The sequence below is a fragment of the Passer montanus genome, unplaced genomic scaffold, assembly GCF_014805655.1.
Source record: "Passer montanus isolate IOZ18808 unplaced genomic scaffold, ASM1480565v1 scaffold34, whole genome shotgun sequence".
In the NCBI taxonomy this organism is placed as follows: Eukaryota; Metazoa; Chordata; class Aves; order Passeriformes; family Passeridae; genus Passer; species Passer montanus.
The window spans coordinates 7,268,929-7,294,606 of record NW_024368152.1 but is presented as its reverse complement, the minus strand read 5'-3'; the positions used below and the strand labels follow the sequence as shown (position 1 = coordinate 7,294,606).

Here is a 25,678-nt window from a genome sequence, read left to right as displayed (position 1 = left end):
GCTGGGCTTTATGTATCAAATCTATACTGGTTTTAGGTGTGGGTTTTAAACAATGTCTGTAGTTTCTTTTGTCATTGGGCATTCATGTGCACTTGAATTTCATTTGCATGTACAGAGAGCTGCTGTCATCTTAACTGGGATATTAACTGGCCTTATTTTGAACAAGGCCTTTCTGTATATGAGTCATCTGATGGCTGCAGTGCTGTAGGTGAGCTCAGGTAGTATCTAACATACCTTCACAACAGTGTGTATGACTATATATCCTTACTTGGTGAAGGAGAAGGGATGGTGTTGCAGACTATGTAAGCAGTTTAAGGTAGAGCTGGATTATTTGATTTAAATCTTCAAATCTAAACTTACTTCTCTGTGCTAAGCACATGGAAGTTCTTGCTGGCTTCCTCTCATCTCTTTTTTCCCACTTCAGTTGGAAGCACAGAAAAATTCATTGTCTGCTTTGATTTGAAAATAAAAGTAAGAATATTTTCCTGGGAATCCACTAGTCTTTGGCTTCTCCCTGGGAGAGAATAGCCTAAGCAGTGGGCTTTAGCTAACACTAAACTGGAGGTTTTCCTCTGCTGTTACAAGAAAAAGGCAGAGTGCATGATCGTGTCAGCCACTGGTGAGGAGAAAGGTATGTAAGGATGGTGGAGCCCCATGACCTCTTCTGCCTCCAGTGAAACTTAAATTTTGACTCAGCTTCTGTCCCTGTGTGTGTGTAAATTTGGCACGGTAGTACTACTGGTGCTGTGAACTTATTGGGCACAGCTTTTTAGGAAGTCTGAAATGGTTCTTAGTGGTCTGCCTTAAGAAAGAAAAACCTTTGCTGTCTTGCATATTAGAAGTTAAAAACACAATCAGTTAACAGAAGCAATGTTACATTTGACTCTTGAGTTAACAACGTGCCATCACATGCAGTCATGTCTGCATAAAGTTGGTGATAACTGATTAGTAAGTCGTGTTTCTCAGAGTTCCATATGGCTGCAGATTAGATAGCATCACTGTATTTTGTAATGCTGATTAGTCTCAATGCTCTGCTTACACACATCAAGGATAAGGATTATATTTAAATAGTATATATAAAGTATGTAGCATAAACAGATATTCCTATAATGTTGTATATATTTATGTGCATTCCATTCAAAATATTTATTTAGACAGCACAAAACAGGTAGAATAATTTCTGTAATTTTCTAAGAATTAGAGAGAGTTAAGAGTTTTCATGGAAACGTAGTGCCTTTTAATGCACATCTCCAAAGTGTTTTGTTGAAGAGAATGGCAGGTGTTTGTACCCAGCCAATAACTTATTAGCATATGCAATTCCTGCTTTCTAATGTCAAATGTCATAGCTGTTACTTATGCTTTGTTGTTTTTTCTCTTTCCTGAAATACAGGCAAGCTTTGTTATCTAGAAGCCCTTTAAATAGTGTGTGAAGATGGCGAGTCTGATGAGTCAGAGTCTGTTGACCTACGTAGAAGAAGGAAATGTTCCTGCTCTGAAAGCACTTCTTGAGAAATGCAGGGATGTTGATGAGAGAAATGAGGTAAGATGATTTTTGAAAAGGTCCGTTTCACATTGCTGTTTATTAACTATAGAATGAATAATCAGTGAGATCACACTGGTTATTTAATATACAAATTTCAGTTTTGTTTTGAAGTGATTGCTTACCTATGCATAACCTGAACACTGCGTGTTTAGTCTCTGACAGCTCCTCAAGCATCTTTCATAGTATCTGCTTTCTAGAGTGTTCTGAGCTGGAAAATGCAGTCTATCCTTACTTTGTGAATGGAGTTCATACCTGTATTTCTCTGGCTAAGAATTGTTTCTTAGCTCACAGATCCAGCTGCATATGCCCTGTTCATGTTGTGGTGAAACCTGGTATGATGATAACCCTTGCCTCACATCATGGTTTTCAGTCAAGAGATACTTTGTTATACAATCTAAATTAAGAACTTGTATTGCAACTTAGATGAGCATATGCTCATCTAGATGAAAAAAATAGGTATCCAAGAAGCAAGTCTAGAGTTTACCAGGAGTACACAAAATTTGTGATACACAATAGGGAGTATATATGGCAGTTATTCAGAATCTGTTTTTTTGATAATATTTCAAATCTGCATAAGATGGAAAGAATATTTTTTTGGAAAGAAGTCCAATAGTGTATGTTACTCAAACCCAAAAAGCATCATGCAAGTGTGAAAACAATGTACAGAATTTAGCCTTACTGTCATTGTTAGATCTGGTTTCAGTTAAGACAGTTTTCTTTCATTGTTGGCACATTCGTTCCATGCTGTGTGTGCACATACGCTGAGGCATTTCAGATGGGAGAAATTTTAAGATTCAGAGCATACACATGAACCTCACCACCTGGCATGTAGCATATCTGAGAAGGGGAATGTCTGTTTCCTCTGCTGGCAGTTCCTTTCAGCAACATGGCCGAAATCAGACAGATCGTATTGATTTTATCAAGTGTCACTGCCTTCACCTTCTTTTCTAAATTTTTCTTCACTTTTTGGTGGGACTAAATGTAGTTCTGGGTTTCATTAGCTGCCTTTTTTGCAGAGATCATTTCCCTGATACCTATTGTTTTCAGTCTTCTTATCTGTTGCATTGGAGGAGGTAATTTCTGCAGTCAGACGTGTGGTTTGCATCAGTTTCAGACCCCTTGCGGGCATGCTCTGTATGTATAATAAGAGGATTTTTGTTTAAATGATAGCTCTTCCTTGGAAATCAGTGGCTTTGAGTGCTGTTTAGTTTCCATTTTTGGACCTGCCAAGACATCTTTTCTTCTTGGGTTAAAGGAACATACCAAAAGGAGAGTGCCTTTGGAGATCTAAAAAGATTGCTGGCAAGCTAAGGTTTGCTAATGCCAGGACCTCCCAGGCTGCAGTGACTTGTGACTTGGTCGGATCACCCACATTGTTACCAACCCTTTTAATCTCCACTGTGGTCAGTTGCCAGAAAAGCTGGGATGTCCCAGTCAGTTTGTGTATGAATAGTTTTATTGCATTAACACCACCAGTTTCAGTTAAGTGGAGCAAGTCTCAGCCTCTCTGCCTTTTCTCTGCACATCCTTCTGCTTGTGAGATTTTTTCTCTCTCATACCAGACACATGAATTAACAACTAATGATAGATGCTTGCTTTGTGTGATGCAGTTTGATCCTAACAGCCTCCACTTTCCCTTGATGTGCCTTTCTTTCTGCTCTTGGTACTGAAGGAGCTTCTGCATGTTTAATTCTGAATTTTCTGTTCTCTCACGGGTTGTGAGACTGCTGACCTGTGAGGTGATGCTACTAATTGGTTTCCTCAAAAAGATGCAGATGTGCTCCTTTATAATTTGGTTATTCCAGCACTTACACTGAGCTGTGATGTACAGATAGACAGTACTTGATGTGTGAGAGAAATATGAGCTTTTAGTTGTTGTGGAGTGTCTAGATTCTTGGACAACTTTTGAGAATTAATCTGGAGGTCACAGATACAATAATTGTCTTTTGTTTCTGTATTGGTGAAATCTTTGTGATGGTTGCTAAAACCTTATAACATTATACTTACATTTGGGAGTCTTCTAACAAAAAGAGAAGGATGTTTTCAGTACCCCTAAAGAAAATTTTACATCTGTTTCAGAAAACTAAAGCCAGTCTGCAGCTGTATGACACTTCTTACAGAAGGGAATAATTTTACCATCCATAGCCTCTTCTTATCCAGACATACTTTTATTTGGAATGTATTATCTTTTTGTGTTACCCACTTGTGGAAGACAATCAGAGTGATAGCAATAGTAACTGTTGAGGTGAGAAGAATGGTCAGGCTAAAATAGGGAGTTTTATCTGTTTTGTCAAAGCACTGCTTGGAAGGAATCCTGGGAAATTACCTAGTCCTGTGTCCTGAGGTGGGTTGGCTGGAGCCAGCTGGAATTGCTTGTGTCTGGTGCAGGACAGTCCCAGCCTCTCTTCACAAAGATTCAGTGCAGTTCCCTCTGGACATCCCAACCAGACACCAGTACTCAGAGCAGTAAGGTTCTGTCTGCCCAGCCTGTCAGTGCCCTCTGCATGGCAGCACAAGCTGCTCTCAGCCCCTCCCAGCTTTGTCCAGGCTGCCAAGGTGCTGCGGGTGCACTCTGTGCCATTGCCCCAGTCCTTCATGAAAGGGTTAAATAGGATCCCACTATTGATTCCCTGCACTAGTGACTGGCCTCCAGCTGGACTTTGTACTGCTGATCCCAGTGCTCTGAGCTCAGCACTGCAGCCACTTTCAGTCCACCTCACTATCCATGTGTCTAGCTTGTTCTTCATTAAGTGTTGTTGTGGGAGACAGTGTTGAAATCCTTGCTAGATATGGCATAAACAATGTCTCAGCTCTGCCTGCACTGACCAGTGATGTTGTCACAGAACGAAGAGTGGTCAGTCAGGATTTCTGTTTTCTCCTCCAAAGAGAGCTGTTCTTTTCTAAAAAGTAGCATCTTATTTTCTCTTGATTTTTTTGAACATTTTAATTCCTTTTTTTTAATGACCAGACCTAAAACTACTTCTTGTTAATACAAAATATAATTTAGGATCTAAAAGCAACGGTGTCCTTTTGAATGTATACAATGTACAGTTATAACATAAACTTACATGAGGGCATAATTTTTCTTTGTGAAAAATTACCTTAAAAATGTAATTACATAAGGAACAGCTGGTGGGCCAGAAAGCATTTTTGAAAGAATCCATACATTTCTGTGATTTTGTGTGTGTAAAGAGCAGAAAGAGTCATCAAGTATCTTTAATAATCGTGTGTTAATAGTTTCAATTATGGAGATTAGTGGTATTACTGGATTGTGATTCTGCATTGATTTTTATTCTTTCCAGGGGAACTGCTGGTATATAGCTCCTAACATGTAGCATTTGCATTATTAAAAAACTAGTTAATTTGAGTTTTCTATATGGTGGAGATTAAAAACAGAAACAAGGTCAGGAAAACTCTTAATTTTTAAACTTGTAATTAATAAATTTACTGTAAAATTTAGCAAGTTTTACTTTTCAGCATACAGAACAATTGCATCTCAGAAATTTGCTGACAAAAAAGTAGGCTGATGGAAGGGTGACAGATTCTAACTGACTTTAAAAATACTTCTGAAGGCAAATAAACCGGATTTTCTTTCTTTCATCTTCCCTGAGATGAGACTGTCTGCTAAGAACCCGTGTTGCAGAGGACAGGAGTGATGTCTGTATTTCCTGGGCTGTGAGATAAAAGTGGGGTATATAACCTGACTATTTTTTGTAAGGTTTTAGCAACTGCTCCTCTGAATCAGTGTGCATGTTTTAATCTCCATTGTGGTTTTTAAGGTAGATATATTTCTTTATTAATTTTTTTACAATGTGAATGAGTTATTCCAAGTTGTAGAGATGTCTTCAGCGAGGAGATCATTCAAAAAGGTACATATTTAATAATGTAACTTTTTTCCTTTTAGTAGCCCTTTTTAATGTCTGAAATGTTAGGGATTTTTTGTGTTTATTTGATAATCTCCCATGGACAGGATATTCTCCATTTTTATTGCAAGTATGCCATGTGGTTTCAACACCACTCCTTACTACTTCTCAGTGGCAATTAAAAATGGAAACAATGTTGCTCTGTAGTTTCTAGGTTTTATTGTGTGGGTATGTGTGTCATTGTCATCATTTCCCAATGCATCTATTTTCCTGTCACTTTGATTTCAGAATGGCCAGACTCCACTTATGTTGGCTGCTGAGCAAGGCAATTTAGAAATTGTCCAGGAGCTTCTCAAGAAGGGAGCTAATTGCAACTTGGAAGATGCAGTAAGTATTAGTGTTTTATGGGATGGCACCTAACAGTGGAAGAACAAGAAATTTCAAGAGGCAGGCAAAGAGAGGGAATTTAGGTTAGTGTTGAGCTCGGGGGGGGAAAAAGCGGGTGGAAAATGATGACATATAAGAGACATTTTATACAAAATTGCTTAGCTCTTGTATTTCTCTGGCCCTCATGAAGAGCAGGGATATTCCTCCGATGCTTTAAACATCTTGATCTCTGCTGCATTTGCTGGTGTTTCTTCTGGGAAATCAGAATAGAGAAATACAGCATCAAAGATGAGGTCCAAGTGATTTTGCTGATCTCAGTGTTGTTGAGGAATGTCAGTGGGTTGAATTTTTATTTGTTTGGTGTTCTTTAATTTGGTTTTGATGTTTTTCCAGTAAATACCTAGAGAGAATTTAGTTTAAAGGTTTATTTCAGAACAGTGGCAGAGGGGTTTCACATTTGTGAATTGTCTTTGTGCCTCAGCAAAAGAGGTTGACTCCAGATGAAAGATGCTCAAAAGGGGTGAATAGAACAGAGATATTGTTAGAAAGTTTTGAAAGATCAGTTTATTCCAGTGAGGAGTGATAACCAGGAAAAGGATATTACTTGTTTTTTTTACTTCTGCACTTAGTTTAAGTGTAGCGGCATGGATATCCAGGAAAGGTCTTCTGTGGAATCTGTCACCTAAAAAATCCAAATCAACCACAACCTACCAACCAACTAAGTGTCTATTGTTATGAGACATTTTATTACAGTTGCAGTAAATGCCACAATTTCTATACTTCTAGGAAGAACAGCTACCTTATGAACTGTTGCTATATTTTACAAGTGTGTAGCATATAAAAAATCAATCCACACCTGGATGAGCTTTGAGCAGTGAGAGGGAAATAAGCATAATGCAAAGGGAAATACATCTTCCTGAAGTGATCAGAAGTGTGAAAAGCTGTGGTCTGGATTACCCTGCATATCAGTCCCTTGAGTGCTGTCACACACTATATGTGGAGACTTAGTGCCACTGTTTTCTGTGGTCTTGGTTAGCATCTCGTTCCCTCTCAGCAGTTTTTAATACCTTGACCTCATTTTCTAATCCTTTGTATGTGCTTCCTCCTGCAGTGAACTGAGGAGTGGAAAGGGCTAGATATTGGGTAGGAGAGGACATAACTGGAGGGGAGATTTGGAGTAGTTGCTCTGTATTTCTGTGTGTATGACTGGCATGCTGTGAGTTTATTAGTACTATTCTTATTTTTTAAAAGAACAGCTATTTTAAGGGCTTCTGTATGTATTTCCTGTTGTGGATTGAACATTTGGAAAACGAGGTTACTTGTATTGAAATATTGAATAATACTTTATAACATTTTTTCCTTTTCTTCTAGGATAACTGGACAGCTCTTATTTCAGCAGCTAAAGAAGGACATGCAGCTATTGTAGCAGAGCTACTCAATTATAATGTCAGTTTGGAGCATCGGGATTTGGTATGTGTTGGCTTAGTGTAAAAATAAAATAGAAAAACAGTTCTGTGAGTTGGAGACTTTTACTCTGGGAAAGTGGGCACTACAGTCCAGTCCATCTAAAGAGTTATAAAAGCTGCTGACATGAGTGTGAGGTTAGCTGGCCCTGAAGAGCCATTGACAGAAGATGTCAACTGTCCCCATTGACAGAAGATGGAAGTAGGTATCTGTGAGGACTAATTTTGTTCTGCTTAAGTTAAAATGTGAAAAACCACTAGGGATGAGTTCAAGTGCTTCCTTTCATTGAAGTTGCACTCTGTCTGAAAGCTGAAGCATGTTCACTAACCAAGATGTTTTGGTTAACATTAAGCACATTCGCATGGCCAAGTGCTTGATTTCTAGACCTCTGCCAATCAGAGGGATCTTTCACATCTCCAAAAGTGTATTATTAAGAAATAAATAAAAACTGTGCTTACAGTTATTGGAGGCATACTGTTATTTAAAAATTATATTTGTTTACCTGACCTGTCAAATGCCTTAGGCAGTGAAACCTCATTGTCTCCTAGCTTACAAACTTAAATGAGCACACCAGTGTAGTTTGAAATTAATTGCTCTTATTACTCCCTGATACAAAAATCAAAAGTAAACTTTGCATGTTAATTGATTTCCAATCTAGACTTTGTTTTAAGATATTTATGTGTTTATTGGGTTTTTTTTGTTTTTTTTTTAATCCAGTGGTTGGATTTGTATGCATTTGAAATCTGAATTCAGTGTTCAGCAGCATTAAGAACATGATGTTTTCCCAGGTTTTGCATATAACAGGAAATTGGTACTTCCATGCAGGAGGTTATTATTTATTCTGAATAAATAGGATTACAACATTGTGTGGTCAGTCCTTACTATATTTAGAATTTGCAGAATAGTCTTAGGACAAATACAAAATGAAATAAAAGTCATTAGTTATATTTCTATGTATTTTTCAGTTTTTACAATTCTGTTTGCTAGGGAGGATGGACTGCCCTGATGTGGGCATCATACAAAGGCCGTACTGAAGTGGCTAAACTGCTGCTTGAGAAAGGAGCAAATCCAAACATCACAGGCATGGTAAGTTTTAGTTTAAACATCTCCTTCTCCCAAGTGTTTGAAGTCCTGAATTGTACACTCATCTCATTATCTGGATCAAATATTTTGTATTTTTTTGCAGTATGACATTTTTTACTGTCCTTTATAATGAGCTTACTTTAATAATCTGTGTGATTGCCACTGGCTTTTTTAATAATTTTGAATTTTTTTAATTGAAGCAAATGAGTGTATAGCTCATACTGAGATTCAAATTATCAGGAGAGGAATTAATGGAAAAGATAAGTAGTGTATCTAATGTTACTTGTGTAACAACTGTCATTTTTCTGCATCTGTAGAAGTTAATGGAGTAACTAATGTGTGCAATGTAGAAACCATAATTTGCTTTAATTGTTCCATAATAATTTAGATTATATGAACATATATCATTCATGTTGGAGAATTAAAAAAACCTAAGATTTTGAGATTTAGTTCATTTGTAAGCATTTTCTACAGAAGTGTAGGCACTGAAGAATTTCTTTATACTGACAGTTCTCTGCACTTTGAGGCAATGAACAATGAAGGAAGAACCCCAGTGGCCAGAACAACCTTTGTGATGGTTGATTTTCTCATGTTTATATATGCAGTGTCTGTGTGCATGGCACAACTCCTCTGTAGTCCTCATTACTTAGGGGTATTACACAGCTGTCTATGGCTTCCTTTCTGCCTTACAACTGTTCCTATTAAGACAAGGGTGTGAATTTACAAACCTTGTTTAAAGAGTTATAAAGCAAAACTGGTTCAAAACAGTGGACATCTTCCTAGATATCATCTAGGTAATGTACTAGATAACTATTATTGGTAATGTAGTTGGATTTATTTCTGTATATTCATTCTTCTATGTGTTTAACTTCTCTTGAGACTTGTTTTGTTGATGTAAAATAATGAAAATGCTTAAGACTATTTATTTTTTTTTTTTAATTCTAAGCAATACAGTGTTTATCCAATCATTTGGGCAGCAGGACGTGGCCACTCAGATATAGTCCATCTCTTACTGCAGCATGGAGCTAAAGTGAACTGCTCTGACAAAGTAAGTTATACCTATATAATATTTAATTTCTGTAATGTTTGATGAATTTCTTGTGAAAGGAAATCTGAGTTCTTGATTAGAAAAACACTTGCTGTTATATTTTAACCATGACATTAGAGTAAGCATGCTAGACTAAGGTGTTATGCTTGAAAAAGATTTTTCCATAGTATGCTCAAGATGGTTGTGAACATATTTCTGTTTTCAGAGCTATTGGCAACCTTGCTATCCTAGGTTGTATAGAAAAATAATTCTTACAGCTGTCTACAAAAGAAAAATGGAAGTGGCTTTTCAAATGCTTGTGTTAATTTGCAAGACCAAATTATATTTTTGTAAAAACTAAAGCAATGAAGTATAGGATAAATACTAGATTGTATGGGATACTAAATACAGAAAACAGTATGATAAAATGTTGTGAATTTTTCAGTATGGAACCACCCCACTGGTTTGGGCAGCAAGGAAGGGGCATTTGGAGTGTGTGAAATACCTGCTGCAGATGGGAGCTGATGTTGACCAAGAAGGAGCTGTAAGTAACTGCATTTTCCAGTGACAAGTACATCTGTGTGTCCTGTTTGGGTTTTTTAATAAAACAAATACCAAGAAATACATGAGACAAGATGAAATGTTGGTGTTGGAGTGTTTGCTTTTCAGCTATTTGCTGACTGCATGTGAGAGTTACTGAAATTTCTTTGTGCCTTTTAAGAAAACTGTGATGTAACTAGGGAGTTGTATTGAGAGTACACACACACCGCTATGTTAAGTTTTAATTTTAATGGCCATAAATTAATTTATCTGATAATTAATTGTTGTCTGAAGGTTAATGCTGTCAAAATTCATTCAGTATCCATGCCTGATACATCAAATATCTTATTCCTCATTTGAAAAATAAATCAAACACAAATCATCTTTTGAAAAGAATAATGGTAACTGCAACTTTTCAGAAATTGAATTTTTTTTCAGAAGTTTCAGCTGCATATTGGTTTTAAATAAAACAGATTACATTTAAATTGCTTGTCAAAACAAAAACACAGTACATTTAAAATTAAGTGGAAGGTTAGGAAAACTTTTGTTATTTATATGATTATTTGTGAAGTTCTTCAAAAGTCCTCTTTTTGAACAGTATTGGTAGACCTGGGTGCTTTGATAATATTATGTTCCCATGTGACAAGAAAATTTGTAATGTGTGGCATTCAGGAGATAGAATAAACTGATCTGAACTTTACTTTTTGCATTTGAAGTTTTCTTTACTATTGCTCTTAGTTTATTTCTTTGTTTTTAAAAAGCCTGTTTTTGGTGCACTTTTAAAAGACAAAACTGAAGTAGCATTTGGGTGATTAAGAGAGTGATGTCATTGTTCTCTTATTTGAACTGCTGATATAATGATGATTGCTATATCCACTGTACAATAAAATCTTTCCGTTTTATTTAAAGAATTCCATGACTGCACTTATTGTAGCAGTGAAGGGTGGCTATACTGACTCAGTAAAAGAAATACTGAAAAGGAACCCAAATGTAAACCTAACAGATAAAGACGGAAATACAGCTTTGATGATTGCATCAAAGGAGGGACATACTGAAATTGTGCAGGATCTTCTTGATGCTGGGACTTATGTGAACATTCCTGACAGAGTGAGTCAATTTTCATCATAATTGTCATTTTACAAATATATATATATAGTTTATGTTTAAATACCAGTGTATGCAGATTTGTAAATATGTGATTTTTCTGGCTTTCTAATTTTTCTGCCATCTAGGGGTGTTTTTGTGTATTGCTCTTTTACAAGTACGTTAAGTGCTAAATGTTGCCATGTGAAGGTAAAGGATAAACTCCTGAAACTACTCTTTTTCTTTGAGATGCTTGAATTGAGAACAGAGGGAATCTGACATGTCTGTAACTTAAGACTAATACTGAACTAATCTGTAGGTTTGGGGTGAGGTAGTGCTGCTAAAACTGTAAATTGTGGATTCTGTAAAAAAGAATGTATTCAGCATGTACCTTTATCTTTTACAATGAAACTTTTTACTAGAAAACTTGCATATATGAGAGGGAGACTTCAGCTTTGGGTTAAGAGATGTAAATGTAATGCTGGATACCTGACCATAGGTGCATTACTCAGTAGAGATGTGACATGAGCAGTGCCCACAGTGTGAATGTGCTTGCTGGCAGCTCAGGATTTTATTTGGTTATTTACACAGGTGCTTTGGACTCTCTGCAGTGCCCTCTTGACAGGAAGGTGTTTCTGAAGTGTCAGAGACAGGTCAAGCACTGCAGCCTCGAGGCTGTAGTTGGTCAGATACCTGAACTTAGATGTCTCTGTCAGGGTCAGTGACTTAGTTCAGAGGGGTAATATGTTTTTGACATTGCATTAGTTGGATTGCTTGGAGTTGCAGAGAATAGAGGAAAGCTTTCTAATATTTGCCTCATAAATTTAAAATTGTTTTGGATGCATTTTCCTGTATTTCAAGTGTCAGTGCATTTCTTAGATGGCTGTGTACTGACCTACAGGCATGTCACAACAAATTTTACCTCAGGGCACATACAAAAGCAAACTTAAAATATTTAAGAAAATACATTGCAGTGCCTCTTAGCACCTCTTTTGCCACAGTGTTCTACAACGATCTGCATTTCTGTGCTTTCAGGAAGGAGAAATTACAGCTTTCAGCACAGCTGACTGTATTCCAAAAATACACCTAACAATGAGTGCTCTTAGTTCCAGATGCTAGAGTAGGTTTTGATAAAGAAAATTTCTTGGTTTGCAGCCAAGTATGTAATGACTGATTAATGGAGCATTTCCTGCTGCTGAGTTCTCTGAGTTCCACACCTGTGATTTTGCTATGCTTTTATTTATTTATTTTTATTTCATCCTAAAAAGAGTACTAGGTAGTTTCAGGAATATAAAGTAATTTCTGAAATTCTTACAGTGTGTTAAAATCAGAAGCCTTAAGCACAACTGTAACTTTGTTTTATGTATGTACAACTCCATTTGCCGCAACAATTTTTTTTATTTTGATCTGAGATGAAATTAGCCTTTTGCTTTTTTCTTTATAATAGCATGGTATATGAACAAGATAGCAGTCAAATCTGCAGAAAAATAAAGGCATAAATTTATTTAAAATTCTTGAGGAACTTTTGTCAGCTATGAAACATCTCAGAGAGACAGACAATCTTGTTTGATTGTAAGTAGGTTATTACTATGAGTGTGTGGTCTCCCTGTTTGGCTTTTTTCATATTTATTATTAATTTATGCTGGGTTTTTAAGATAGTGGTTTAAGCTAGACCTATTTATGGAGTATTTGCTTTCCTGAACAATTAAAAAAAAAGTCAAGAATTTTTTCTATTATACCCATTTTTTCAGAACTACTTCTGTTTTCTGTATCTTTCGTTTTTAAAATGAGTGGAGATTTCTTCATGTAAATAGGCGTCATGCATATTTGGAAGCTATAATTCATTCTCTGTTGCATTTCTTGTTGGTAAATAATGTTAATTCATGTTCATTATTCTTTCACAATTTTTTTTTAGAGTGGAGATACAGTGTTGATTGGGGCTGTTAGAGGTGGTCATGTTGAAATTGTGAGGGCTCTGCTCCATAAATATGCTGATATAGATATCAGAGGTCAGGTAAGTTCAACAGTGTAAATGTTAGAGTACTTCTTCAATAGGATGTGAATGTCTACCAAATAATTATACTGTTTTCCTGAAAACAGGGCTTTAAAGTTTGCTCTGTCTACTCTGTAAGAAATTCAAATTCCATCAAACAGTAAAATACACATGTTGCTGTGCAAGTTTTAAGATATAAAATACATGTAATTGTAATGGCTTGTTAAGCACAGTTTTTTAATTTAATTGTATAATGGTTGAAAAGCAAAAGATGTAAACTGAACTTCATCTGCACTACTGAACAGATTTAGAATAATGACATACTTTAAAAGACACTTAATATAATGATTTTAATCATATTTTAAATAGAATATTAATCAAATGTGATGCACCAGAGATAATATCTATTATCAGAGCAATTCTGTCACTGTGTTTGGTTGGTTCTTATCTTGACCAATTTTCTGTGTTGCATTCTGTTAAACACTGTTAGTGATTTCCATGTTTTCTACCTACCCCTTCTTTGTTTTTTGTCCTTTGATTAAGGTATTAGTTTTACTCTTCTACTGAAAGCTCTCTCATTCAGCATGGTACTTGTGTTTGTTACATTCAACTTGCTTTCTTTTGCTTGAAGCTGTTCAAATCACTCTGCTTTGTTGGCACCTGGGTTCTGCCAAGTTGGTACACAAAACTAACTAGTCACTGAGAGCTGCAAAGGTTCAATGCCTGCTGCTGCTGCAGAGTGTCTCTGAGAAGCCAACAAGTTTTTATTCTCAAGAAAAAGTAGCATTTGAATCTCTTCCTCTAACCTGACATTGGCAACCCCTGTGTCTCAGCTTCTGGCTGTGACGTGGGTTTAAAATCTGAAGCTTTAAAACATCTTGCTGTGACTGAAGCAATACAGAAACAGCCGGAGGATGCAACACCTTTGGTAGCAGGGGAGCTTGTGACTTCTGGCAGTGTGAGGCTGCTTGAGTGGCAATTTGCAGTGGTTATCTAGAGAATGCTCTGTGGCACAGCAGGAGGCACAGCAGGAGTCAGTACCAGCAGAGCGACATTTTGGCTCTGCACTTCAGATCATAGTTTAGGTCCAGCAGTATCAAAATTGGAGATGAGTGTTACTTCCCTGCTGGGAGCAACTTCCCTGCTGTTTGGCAGTGCAGAACCTGCCTGCTGGGCTGTTCTGGGGAGGTGTGTTGACTGCTCAAATTTGTGATGTTTCAGAAATATTGCTGAGTCTTGAGCAGCCTTCCAGCAGCAGTGTTCCTTGCCGATCATGCATTCATACAGTCACTAGCTGGCAGATACCTTCAGCAGATAAAACAGGACTGAAAGGCCATTGAGAGTGGGTGTTGGGGCAGGTGAGGGCTCAGGTAGGGTTTTCCTCAGCTCTTCTGGGAGGGGGAAGGACCCAGCTGGGAGCACCTGGCTGTGTAGCTGATGTACAGCTCAGGCTGATGTCTGAAGCTCACTGAAGGACAGAGAAGATGAAACTCAAGTGATTGGAGAGGAAAGAATTCTTAGTGACTGGGCTTGTTAAACTGTTGAGAAAGGTTTTTAACTCAGTTTGCTCTGAAGCCCGTGAGTGGAAGAGAAAGAGCTGCAAATGAAAGAAGCAGGCAAGGTAGAAGGCTGCAAGGGGCACTTTGACATTCCTGCTTAGAAGCAGGTGTGTGTTCAGAGGCTGTTCTTAAATGTCTCTACACAAATATGCATCAAACAGAAAGAGTCATGATGCAGTCACTAGTCTACAGAAAGATTGTGAAAGTCTTCCCATATGTGAAGACTTCGGGTAGCACGCATCCACACATCACTGGGAGGAAAAACAGATGACAGAAGCAGATTTGTGGCTATGAACCTTCCCCCAGGTTTACTGATAAAATGTCTGGCTGATCAGCATTCTGGTACTTTGTGTTGACTTTCTTGTCCATCTGCTTTTATAGCTTCCTAGCTTCCAGGACCTCTGAAAAAAAGTTGGTTTATTTCATTAGATAATTTGTATATTTGAGTTAGAACTGAATACCTTCATGTAGTTTCAGAAACTTTTTCAAGATAGGTTAAGTCTACTTGGATTGTTAAAGCTCTTAACATATTTCACAAAGGTTTTCAAAATGGGTATATATTCCTTAGCCAAATTTGCATCCTACCCTCTAAATTCTTCAGCTGTGCCAATTTTATTTGTTGACCTTTGCCTTCAGCTGTGCTAAAAATTGCTGTATTATTGCAATTTTCAATATAAATGGTTGTACTTTAAATACTGTTCAAATGAAAGTACTATTAGTGTTTAATACTCTTTTTTAATTTTTAGGATAATAAAACTGCTTTATATTGGGCAGTTGAGAAAGGAAATGCTACAATGGTGAGAGATATCTTGCAATGCAACCCTGATACTGAGACATGTACCAAGGTAACAATTAGAATTTTAATTGAATTGCTTTTTTTAATATCAGTTCTTTTCTCAGTTCTTGTGTGATGTGAAGATCACACCACATTCAGTTTTTGTGAAGTGTTGGTACGTTGAACACTGTTAATTTTTTTTTGTGAAATAAGGCTTCTCAGCAATAGTCATGTTCCCTGTGTTGATAAATATGATTTGCTGTTAAATAGCAAACAGGGATAGCAGGGAGCATGTGGATTCTTTACCTCAGCATCCTTGACATGACCAGCAATAAGAAGTAAAGAGTAAGTGCTACTGGACACTGAGGAAAGAGATCTCTGATATTGCTAGGCCTGAGTTCAGGAATGTGCAGCAGTAAGGAAAAAAATAAGAGAAGTAGTTGGCACAGCATTGAAATATTTTCAAATATCTTGTATTATATCTGGATTTTGTCTTTCTTTATTTGATACTGTTATTGACAGAAATGTATTTTGTTCTTTGATTCTAATCAATCTAGAAAATTGGGTCTGGGATACTTTTTCACAGACCTAGGTGAAAGTGTTGTTGCTTGCACAGTAGCACATTCAATTATCTTAACATTTTTTGGTTTAATTTGTTACTAATCAATCTAGAAAATTGGGTCTGGGATACTTTTTCACAGACCTAGGTGCTAAAGTGTTGTTGCTTGCACAGTAGCACATTTAATTTTAATTATCTTAAATTTTTTTGGTTTAATTTGTTTCCCAATCACTGTTTCTTTTTCCTGGTTTTGGGTATATGGAGATCTTTGCATTCATCCTTCTTTTCCATTTTAGGATGGAGAAACACCACTTATAAAGGCAACCAAGATGAGAAATATTGAAATAGTAGAGCTTCTTCTGGATAAAGGAGCTAAGGTCTCTGCTGTAGACAAGGTAAAGAATATTTGGTCTTTACTATAGTATATTTAATAATTTTAGTTTTGCATCAGGGTTTTGGAGAGAGCTGTCAAGGCTAATACAGAAAGAGAGCTTCTCGTATGGTTAATAATTAAATAGACAATAAGACTTAAATGCTTAGTCTCCCATATGTTTAATAATAGATTGGAACACTTAAATGGAAATTTGTTTCCACCACTACTATATTGTTGGGTTTTGGTTTGTTTTGTATTAAGGTGCTCTTAATTACTTGAAAAAAAATCCAGGTGAGGAATAAAACTTTAACATATAAAACAGCTAATTCTTAGTACACTTTAAGAAGAGCATAAAGAATGGTTGTCATTTGTCACTAATGTTAGTTTTTGATTAATAGACATGAAACTAAAGGATGCCAAGGACAAATACAGCTGATTATTGCTGTATTTCTTGATGTATTGGTTCTTATGCATTACCTACTTTGATTGCAGACCTCTTAAATTCAGGAACATATATTTGCTGCTTTTATAATTTCTTGTTTAGGGCAAATAAGTGATTATATTGATTTGATGCAATAAGAAAGCTTTTACTGAGAAGTTTTTGGGGAAGTCTGAGCAGACATTGAAACAATTCTAACAAGCACTATCTGTTGTTCCAAAAGTCTCTAAGTTTGCCTGTAGACATTTGTTTCTACACAGACTACAGTTTTCATGAACTTTAAGATATTAATAAGCATTTAAGAAAGAAGGCAGTGTCTGAGGTTTAGCATTCTGAGAACTGCTTTTTCACATGTCTTCTCTGAAGCATTTGTAATGCTTTTTCAAGGGCAGAAATGCTTACTGTAAGGCACTGATGCTTTTGAAAGTGCCCTAAGATTTATTTCAAGGAAATAATGCTTCTGAAACAGTGTTGAACATTTAGTCTGTCTATAGTCTTAGGAATTCATGTTAGCTATTACTATCTTTTCACTTAATTGCAGAAAGGAGATACTCCACTTCACATTGCTATTCGTGGAAGAAGCCGTAAACTTGCTGAATTACTCTTAAGAAACCCAAAAGATGGTCGATTGCTTTATAGACCCAACAAGGCAGGAGAAACCCCTTACAATATTGACTGTAGCCACCAGAAGAGTATTTTAACACAGATATTTGGTGCCAGTAAGTATAAGTATTCTTTTTTTTTAATCACTCACATATTGACAATCCAGTGTATTCAATTATGTATTGAAAGGCAACTACAGATCTTTTAATGTTTTAATGTTACACCTAACAGGAAGGCTTAAAAGTAAGCAGTTGGGAAAAACTCCCATCACTCTTAAAAGCCTGGCAGAGGTAAAATAACCTTTTATTTTGACTTTAGATATTAGATACTACGTGACTTCTGTTCATCCCTTTGTTTCTATTTGGATCTTGCTTGTGTGGGAATTACTTTTTGACTTCCTGTGGTTTGGGATCTTGAGTCTTGTAGTAGGCTTTAATAGTTGTGATAATTATCTATCATTCATGTGGATGATTTAAAATTCCTTGGAACAGAAATGTACAAAGAACAACAGCTGTTTTAGGGCAGGAGTATATGTACAAATATGGGTGAACGTGGCATGATTTATGTATGAAAATTGTCATACTGGAGAGCTTTCTTAGAGCAAAGTTGTATAGCACAGTGTTTGTGTTGCAGGACACTTGTCTCCCACTGAATCTGACGGTGACATGCTGGGCTATGATCTGTACAGCAGTGCTTTGGCTGATATTCTGAGTGAACCAACCATGCAGCCACCCATCTGTGTGGGCTTGTATGCACAGTGGGGAAGTGGAAAGTCTTTCCTGCTTAAGAAACTGGAAGGTAAAAGCTCGATTTAGTCTTTTCAGTGCTTACAGTCTATCTATGAAAAGTATCACATTGGAGTTACTAGTTTTTGTGAGGGTTGCTGGTCCATGTAATGTTGTATCTGGTCTCTGTTTCTGTGATGAAAGGATTTAAATTTTACTGTGATCAGTTCATCCATAGATTGCTTTGTTAATTTATACAATGTCAAGACAGTCTTTAAGTGCTTCTGTCTATTTTTCTGTGAGTTTCCTGCAGCAGTGAATCTACCCTTTAGGAACTGCAGAAAGTCTGACTGCCAAAATATGCCTTGTTAGGTCTGTTTGTGTGTCAGATAAGGTTCAGACCTCTTCTGCTCCAGTGTTTATTTATTGTGCATCCTATGTGTCTTTTTCTTTTTAATGCTTAAGAACAATTATCAGGCTATTAATATTTTATTCTCTTTAGTGTATGTTCTTTGCATCTAGTTTTCTTCCCCTTTCCTTTCCAAAATAATTTCTTATTTTGAGGTTTTTGAACTTTCTCAAATGACAGAGGAAGGCAAATCCAGTATATGAAATGAATCAATATTATTCCTGGTAGAAATAGGAATCTTATTTAGTTTTAGCATTTTCTTATAAAGGGTGTTTTTCTGAGATGCTTCAATATAATTCAAAATAGTTCTACAATCTTGGTGTTTCTTACTTTCTGTGATTTCTCTATTAGCCAAAATGGGATCACTGCAGTCATTTTTTTCACCTCCTGTTCCATGTCATAAACAAAAAGAGTATATATTTTGACTGTGATATTTGTTGCTGATGAGCTCTTACATTTCTAAAACACTTCCTCAGTGTTTTCTTCCCGTTCCTCATTCCTGTTTTTATTTTGGATTGTGTATCTATTATTTCTTATTCCATAGAACCAAAATAAGTTCCTTCGGGAATTCCTGTTTTAGTAAATAAGAATCCACAAACAGAATTAATACTACAGCCTTCACATTGTACTCTTACATCTGACTATTTGAGGAACACAGTCCATGTTTCAGTGATTGAGATTTTGGGGGTTGGGTGGGATTTTTTGACAGATACGGTGGATTTATTTTTCTCAGAGTCATAAAATATGTTTTACACTTTTGCAGGAGGATTGCATGACTTTTAATATGCTTTCAGAAGTAGAAAATCTGCAGCAAGGAATCTGAGTATTGTGCATTTAAATATTTTCATTCATTGCATGGATGAGAACTTAAGGTTTTGTACTGTTTCAAGAAGAATTTAAGCATAATTGTCTTTTTTTTGATCATTAATTGGGAAAGTTATACAGTCTGCTGAAAAAGTTCTTTTCAGAAATGATCTGTTCTTTAGTGAATTCATATGTTAACTGGTCTTTGTGTTTTTGTTTTAGATGAAATGAAGACTTTTGCAGGACAGCAGATTGAACCTCTGTTTCAGTTCTCCTGGCTTGTTGTATTCCTCACACTCTTGCTGTGTGGGGGTTTGGGTTTACTGCTTGCTTTCACTGTGGACGCAAAGCTTGGAATAGCAGTGTCACTCAGCTTATTAGCTGTTCTCTACATTTTCTTTAGTAAGTCATATATGGAATTCATGAAGGTTTTTATCTATTTTTGGGATTAAATATTGCTTTGTAGATATGCATTTGCCATTCATAAAAAATACTAAATGGTTTTTGTAGACAATAAGACCCCTTTGGATCTTTTGCTTTGTGTGTAATTTGTGAGAGGGCATTCTTGAGAACAAAGAAGGATTTTGTTCATTAATTTCATTGTGTTACTCTTACCATTCTCATTTTTAACCTAACTGCTAAAAGTTCATAACATTTTTACAGAACGCCATACTTTATCTGTTCAGACCTCATGATTCTTTCAGTTGCCAATGTTGACTAAATTAAAACCATAAAATCTTTTTAATATTTTAGCTGTAATTTACTTTGGTGGCCGGAGAGAAGGGGAGAGATGGAACTGGGCCTGGGTGTTAAGTACAAGATTGGCAAGACATGTTGGATATTTAGAGTTGCTTCTCAAACTCATGTTTGTGAACCCACCAGAGCTACCAGAGCAAACCACTAAAGCTTTACCTGTCAGGTTAGTTATTTCATTTATTTACTTTGAATACATCAGTCAGGCTCACTCTGATACTTCTCAAACTGTGTGTATTAATGTGCACGTTTAGCTTCATATCAAAAGTTATTGAGATTCCTGTTAGAAAAACAGTAGCTCTAGACAATAATAAACTTTTCAGTGTAAAGAAGATTTTCTTGAGAACATTATATCTACCTAAGTTGGTGAAAGTGCTTTTTAGAATTAGGGAGTTTGGCTGTTGCACTAATGAAAATTCATACCAGATAAAATAAGAATTTATGTATATTATGTATTATCTATGTTTAATGCTTGTTCCACTGATTACTTCTGTTAAGGTCTGGGGTTTTTTTTCCTCCCTGTAAGTAGAGCATCAGACTGTTCAAAGCTTCTCGTTTACCTGAAAACAAGAAAATTTATGCTGTGTGCTTGAAAATTTAATTTACTTCTATTGCTTAAAGACTTCTCTTTGGTGCTTTTATGTCATTTTGTGTTTCTATATTTTTCTAATTCTCTATAAATATTTGAAAATAGATCAGAATGCAGTTTTGAAAATATTTGTCAATATTATGGTTTGACAGCATAAAGATATTTTCATGTTTTTACTGTCATCTGAGGTACTATTAGTGATATGACAGTTTTTATCTTTTCAAGTATTAGAAATCAAGTTTTAGAATAGGAAGTGGGGCAAGGAAGAGGTTGATAAATGGGGAAGTAGTTAAATTCCATATAGATTTAAAAAAAATTAAAGTGTTTTACATTTTGTATTACTTGAAAAAACTTTTTACTACAGAGATGCAGCAAGACTTTCATTTTAGTTGCCATAAAATATTTGAAGTTTTCTGAAGTACACAAAATACATGCTTTTTCTCTTTCAGATTTTTGTTTACAGACTACAACAGACTGTCCAGTGTAGGTGGAGAGACTTCACTGGCTGAGATGATTGCTACCCTCTCTGATGCATGTGAAAGGGAATTTGGTTTCCTAGCAACAAGGCTATTTCGAGTTTTCAAGACAGAAGATACACAAGGTTGGATTTTTTTTTTTACCTGAATGACATTTCCAGTTATTCCATTTCAGTGCACTGTTACCAGGGCTTCTGTGTTTTGCATTATAAGCTCTTTTTAGAAATTGTTGTAGCCATGCAGAAAGTCATAGAGAAGGGGAAACTCTTTGTTTGGAAGAGAAAAAATGCCCCATATTGTTTGCTAATTTTGACTTTATTAATATAATAAACAAGTATCTCCTGTGAAGTATAGTTTTCAGAAATGTCAGTGGAAATGTATGTTTATATTACATCCTTTTAGATGCAGCATACTTCCATAGCAATTACGCCAATGTGTCTGAGTCCAATAAAGGGAAATGTATGTTTTTGTGGATTTCTATGAAAGGTTTGTTTGGTTTATTAGAATTTAATTTAGAGCTTTTATGAGTAACCACTATTTATTCTTGGAAATAATAAATGTGTAGAACATGTTGGTCCAATCCTATAAATTGATGTGATTAGTACTAGTAATATGGGATGAAATGTACCCACTTGATCCTACAAGCTTTTTCATTCTGTTTCATCTCTTGGTTTCTAGAAAAAGAAATTTGCAGAGTACAGTATGATATTGTGAAGGAATACTAGAGCTTAACTTGAAATTAATCAAGGATTTATTTGTACTTTAATTTTAGTATGTGTCAGTTACTTCTCATTTCTTTTTGTGTACAAATTGAGGAATTTGTCACCTCTCACAAAGTGAAATGTTTAGACTCTTCTGTCCTGCAGAGGTTGGAAAAAACACACTATGTTTGCTATGTTCAGCTATGTGCTAAACACAACTTACTCCTCATTGTTCTTTTTCAAATTCACTAAGTGTTCTTTATGAAAGAGATGTGTGGATTTTTTCACCCTTTTTTCCCATGTTAGGTTCTGCAGTTCCTCTCCTTAATCTCGGTGAAACGGCTTTCATGATGCTGTAATTGCTCCTGAAGATATCTTGGGAATGGCAATGTAGTGCTGGCTTCTTGTGATTATTTGCAGTACTGACCTTCTCCCTTTCATTTGTAATCTTACATTCACTTATATTCTTTGCTCTGTTGCCTTTCTGTGCTCTGTCTAAATATCTAATTGATTTTTTTAAATTTATTTTATCTATTTGATGATTTTGCACATTCTCTCCCTTTCTTGAGTTGTTTACAGGTCCAGGGTCATAGGTTTCTTGCCTCTCGATGTTCACAGAAATTCCATAGAGGTTTATTTTTAGCCTTCTGTATCTTAATTTTTATTATTTCTGTAAACTCGTAGACATGCTTCTTTCAATTGTCATGACATTGTTCATGATATTTAAGTGTCCCGCTAATCCAGTTCTGTCTCTTTCTAGTAAGAGGATACTTACATTTCTACTTCAGTCTAGAACTTAATTATATCTGAGCTGTTCCCCTTCATATTTTGCCTCTCACTTCTGTCATGATGCATTTCTGTTGCTTTGTCCTGCAGCACAATCCTATGAGTCACTTGTGTCAGCAATGTGAAAAACCTTTGCAGCTCATGCCTTGGTATAGAGAATAATATGGGCCACATATAAACCTTGAGTATTCTTTCTATTTAGCATATTAAAAATATGATTTTCCCCCTGCAGTTCAAATTCTGATGTTTAGCTATCATAATTTTGCTTCAGATCATTGCTGTTCTGTTTTTTGTTATCAGCAAATGTGTCCAGAAGATAACAATCTTCTAAATGTACCACTAGATCTTACAGGTCCTAAAGACAGAGACTGTTGCTTTGGAAAATGCTGCTTCTTTGATCACTGATTTAGCTGTGCTAAGCTCCAACTGCAGTATTTGCTTATTTCTTATCAGTCCACTTGAAGTACTTGTGTGTGTTTTAGCATGCAAGACAGGATGGTCTCAGGTTGCAGCTTGCAATTTGGGTTTAGTTCCTCAATGATACCATTACTATTAGATTATGTAAGTACCAGGTTCCAGTTTAAAACTGAGTAGTTCCTGTACTGTTGTCCTACAATTTATTTACATAAATACACTTTACAAAGAGATGCCATAAAAGGGGTGATAGCACTGATATTAAATTGTCATTTCTATCTAGTGTGGATTTCTTGAAATGATGGAAGTAAACTAAAGATTAAAGGAATATCTCTGCGTCATAATTTCCAATAATTTTGGCAAATAGTAGATTTTTTTTCTCCACTGGTTTGTAACTAGGTGGTAACATTGCAGTAAGCTTTTGTGCCAGTTGGTGTTTTATGAGAAGTATGCAAGTTAATAGATTTTTCATTCACCTGCCATTACCTTGTACATTAATTCTAACAGCAATACCTGTTTCCTAGGTAAAAAGAAATGGAAGAAAACTTGCTGCCTCCCATCCTTTGTGATTTTCCTGTTCATCTTGTCTTGCGTTGTTTCTGCCATCGCCCTGTTGGCGATTTTTAATGTGGAGTCAGCCAACATGACAGTGAACGTTATTCTCATAACCGTGACCTGTATTGTTGGTTTGGCCTTTTTCTTGAATTGCCGCACGTGGTGGCAGGTGATGGACTCAGTTTTGAATTCTCAGAGAAAACGTCTCCACAGTGCTGCCTCCAAGCTTCACAAGCTGAAAAGCGAGGGCTTCATGAAGGTGAGCATTTGTATGAATTGGCCCTTAAAAGGAATGAAACAAACCCCCAACCATGAAGCATCATTAAATTGGGGCACCATTAATTTAATCAGGCCAAGTCTCACAACAGGAGAATGAGACTTGGTGAGGTTTTACTGAATGGGACACTTCTGTGCCAATGGTAATTGTGCTTAGTATATGAAATCTATCTGCTTAATCATGAATGTTAAATTTGGGATTTCAGTTTTCTGATTTCATTTTTGCTGGGAAGAAAGCAACACTTTGAAAACAATTCTCAATTACCATTATTTCATAAAAGCTTACTTTAGATCATAAGATGAGAAAGAATAGCTTTGAGAATCTTCTAAAGGTGTAAAAACAAGCCTAACTTTGTCTGTCTGGAAGACCTCGTTGCCAAGAAAGGAATTCTAGCACTGAAAGAACAATTCCAAAACACTCCATGTATTTAATGAAAAATTGTAGAAAATACTATTGTTTTGCTGGCCTGTATCTATAAACTGATAAATATACTCTCAGGCTGTCATCACCTAGTGCTATGTGCTCCTCCTTGAAAGTAAAATGTAGCATTATGGTTGTTAACTTTGTAGATTACAGCAAATGTATTGTATAAAAATTCTTCATACAGTCATAGAATAGTTTGAGTTGAAAGGGGCCTTTTAAAGGTCAGCCAGTGCAACCTGACCTCGAATGTTTCCAAGGGTGGGCATCCACAACTTCTCTGGGCAATCTGTACCAGTGTTTTACCATCTGATTTTAAACAAACTTCTTTCTTATATCTAACCTAAGTTGATTGTCCTTCAGTTTTTAAAACCATTCCCCCTTGTCCTCTTGCAAAAGGCCCTGCTATAAAGTTTGTCCTCATATTACTTACAGGTCTCTTTAGGTACTGGAAAGCCACAATAAACATCTCCCCAGAATCTTATCTTCAGGCTGAATAATTACAATTCTCTCAGCCTTTCGTTACAGCAGAGATGCTCCATCCCTCTAATCATCTTTGTGGCCTTCTCTGGACTTACTCCAATATACAGGTGTCATTCCTATGCTGAGGAGTGCAGAGCTGGATGCTGGACTGTAGGTAGGGCCTCACTAGAGTGAAGCAGAAGAACAGAATCCTCTCCCTCGCCTGCTGCCCACACTGCCTTTGATGCAGTCCAGGACATGTTTTGGCTTTCTGGGCTTCAAGAGCACATGGCTGGGTCATGTCCAGCCTCTCTCCCACAGCATCTGCCACATCCTTCTTGGCAGAGCTCCTCTGCATCTGTTCATCCCCAAGACTGGGATGATACCAGGGATTCAGTACACAGGTGCAGGGCCTTGCACTTGGCCTTGTTGAACCTCATGAACCCCCTTCTTGAGCTTGTCCATGTCCCTCTGAATGGCATCCTGTCCCAGTGGTCAACTGCACCACTTAATCTTGGTGTCATCTGCAAACTTGATGAGGATGTGCTTGTGTGTCCAGCACATCTCAGATGAGAGCCCTCACTAGCCCTGCATCCCTCTAACCATGGTGTGTCATACCAGTTTGTTGTGAGCAAGCCTCATATTATCCCTCTCCGTATTGTTTAAAGCTGTGTCAGCTAACCCTGCTGGCTCCTGGTCAAAGGCTCTCTTTGCCCTTTGGGAAAGGTGAATCCCTTCTGATGCCAGCATGCCTAGAGCCGTGCTTTTGCAGCACAGGAGACCTGATTGTGTCTTGGTACTGTGCTTCTTGACAGTTGTTTGTTGAGTGGTATTTATCTGACATAACTTCAGCCTTTAGGAGTTAGATTCACCCTTTGCCATCAAAGGAGAGAAGCAGGGATTTCAGAAAAGTTGTTCATCTCATGTTTTATGTCATCTTACTGAGCACATTCTAATTAATCTACTGGTTAAGAGATCAGATTTTGATGTCTACCTGTTAGCTGCTGAAGTTAGGA

General features: G+C 36.6%; 1 protein-coding gene across 1 annotated transcript in view; it reads left to right on the top strand.

Annotated features, from left to right (window-relative positions):
* The window catches only part of KIDINS220 (kinase D interacting substrate 220), a 72,073-nt gene that overhangs the window by 5,916 nt on the left and 40,479 nt on the right, over nt 1-25,678 (top strand). The window contains exons 2-17 of the mRNA XM_039715586.1: nt 1,391-1,540; nt 5,695-5,793; nt 7,165-7,263; nt 8,245-8,343; nt 9,287-9,388; nt 9,813-9,911; nt 10,817-11,014; nt 12,906-13,004; nt 15,289-15,387; nt 16,173-16,271; nt 17,230-17,407; nt 17,925-18,089; nt 19,452-19,631; nt 19,983-20,148; nt 21,021-21,172; nt 23,473-23,762. Of these exons, the coding sequence (XP_039571520.1) occupies nt 1,433-1,540; nt 5,695-5,793; nt 7,165-7,263; nt 8,245-8,343; nt 9,287-9,388; nt 9,813-9,911; nt 10,817-11,014; nt 12,906-13,004; nt 15,289-15,387; nt 16,173-16,271; nt 17,230-17,407; nt 17,925-18,089; nt 19,452-19,631; nt 19,983-20,148; nt 21,021-21,172; nt 23,473-23,762 (2,232 nt within the window). The 5' untranslated portion in view covers nt 1,391-1,432. The remainder of the gene's footprint in view (nt 1-1,390; nt 1,541-5,694; nt 5,794-7,164; nt 7,264-8,244; nt 8,344-9,286; nt 9,389-9,812; nt 9,912-10,816; nt 11,015-12,905; nt 13,005-15,288; nt 15,388-16,172; nt 16,272-17,229; nt 17,408-17,924; nt 18,090-19,451; nt 19,632-19,982; nt 20,149-21,020; nt 21,173-23,472; nt 23,763-25,678) is intronic.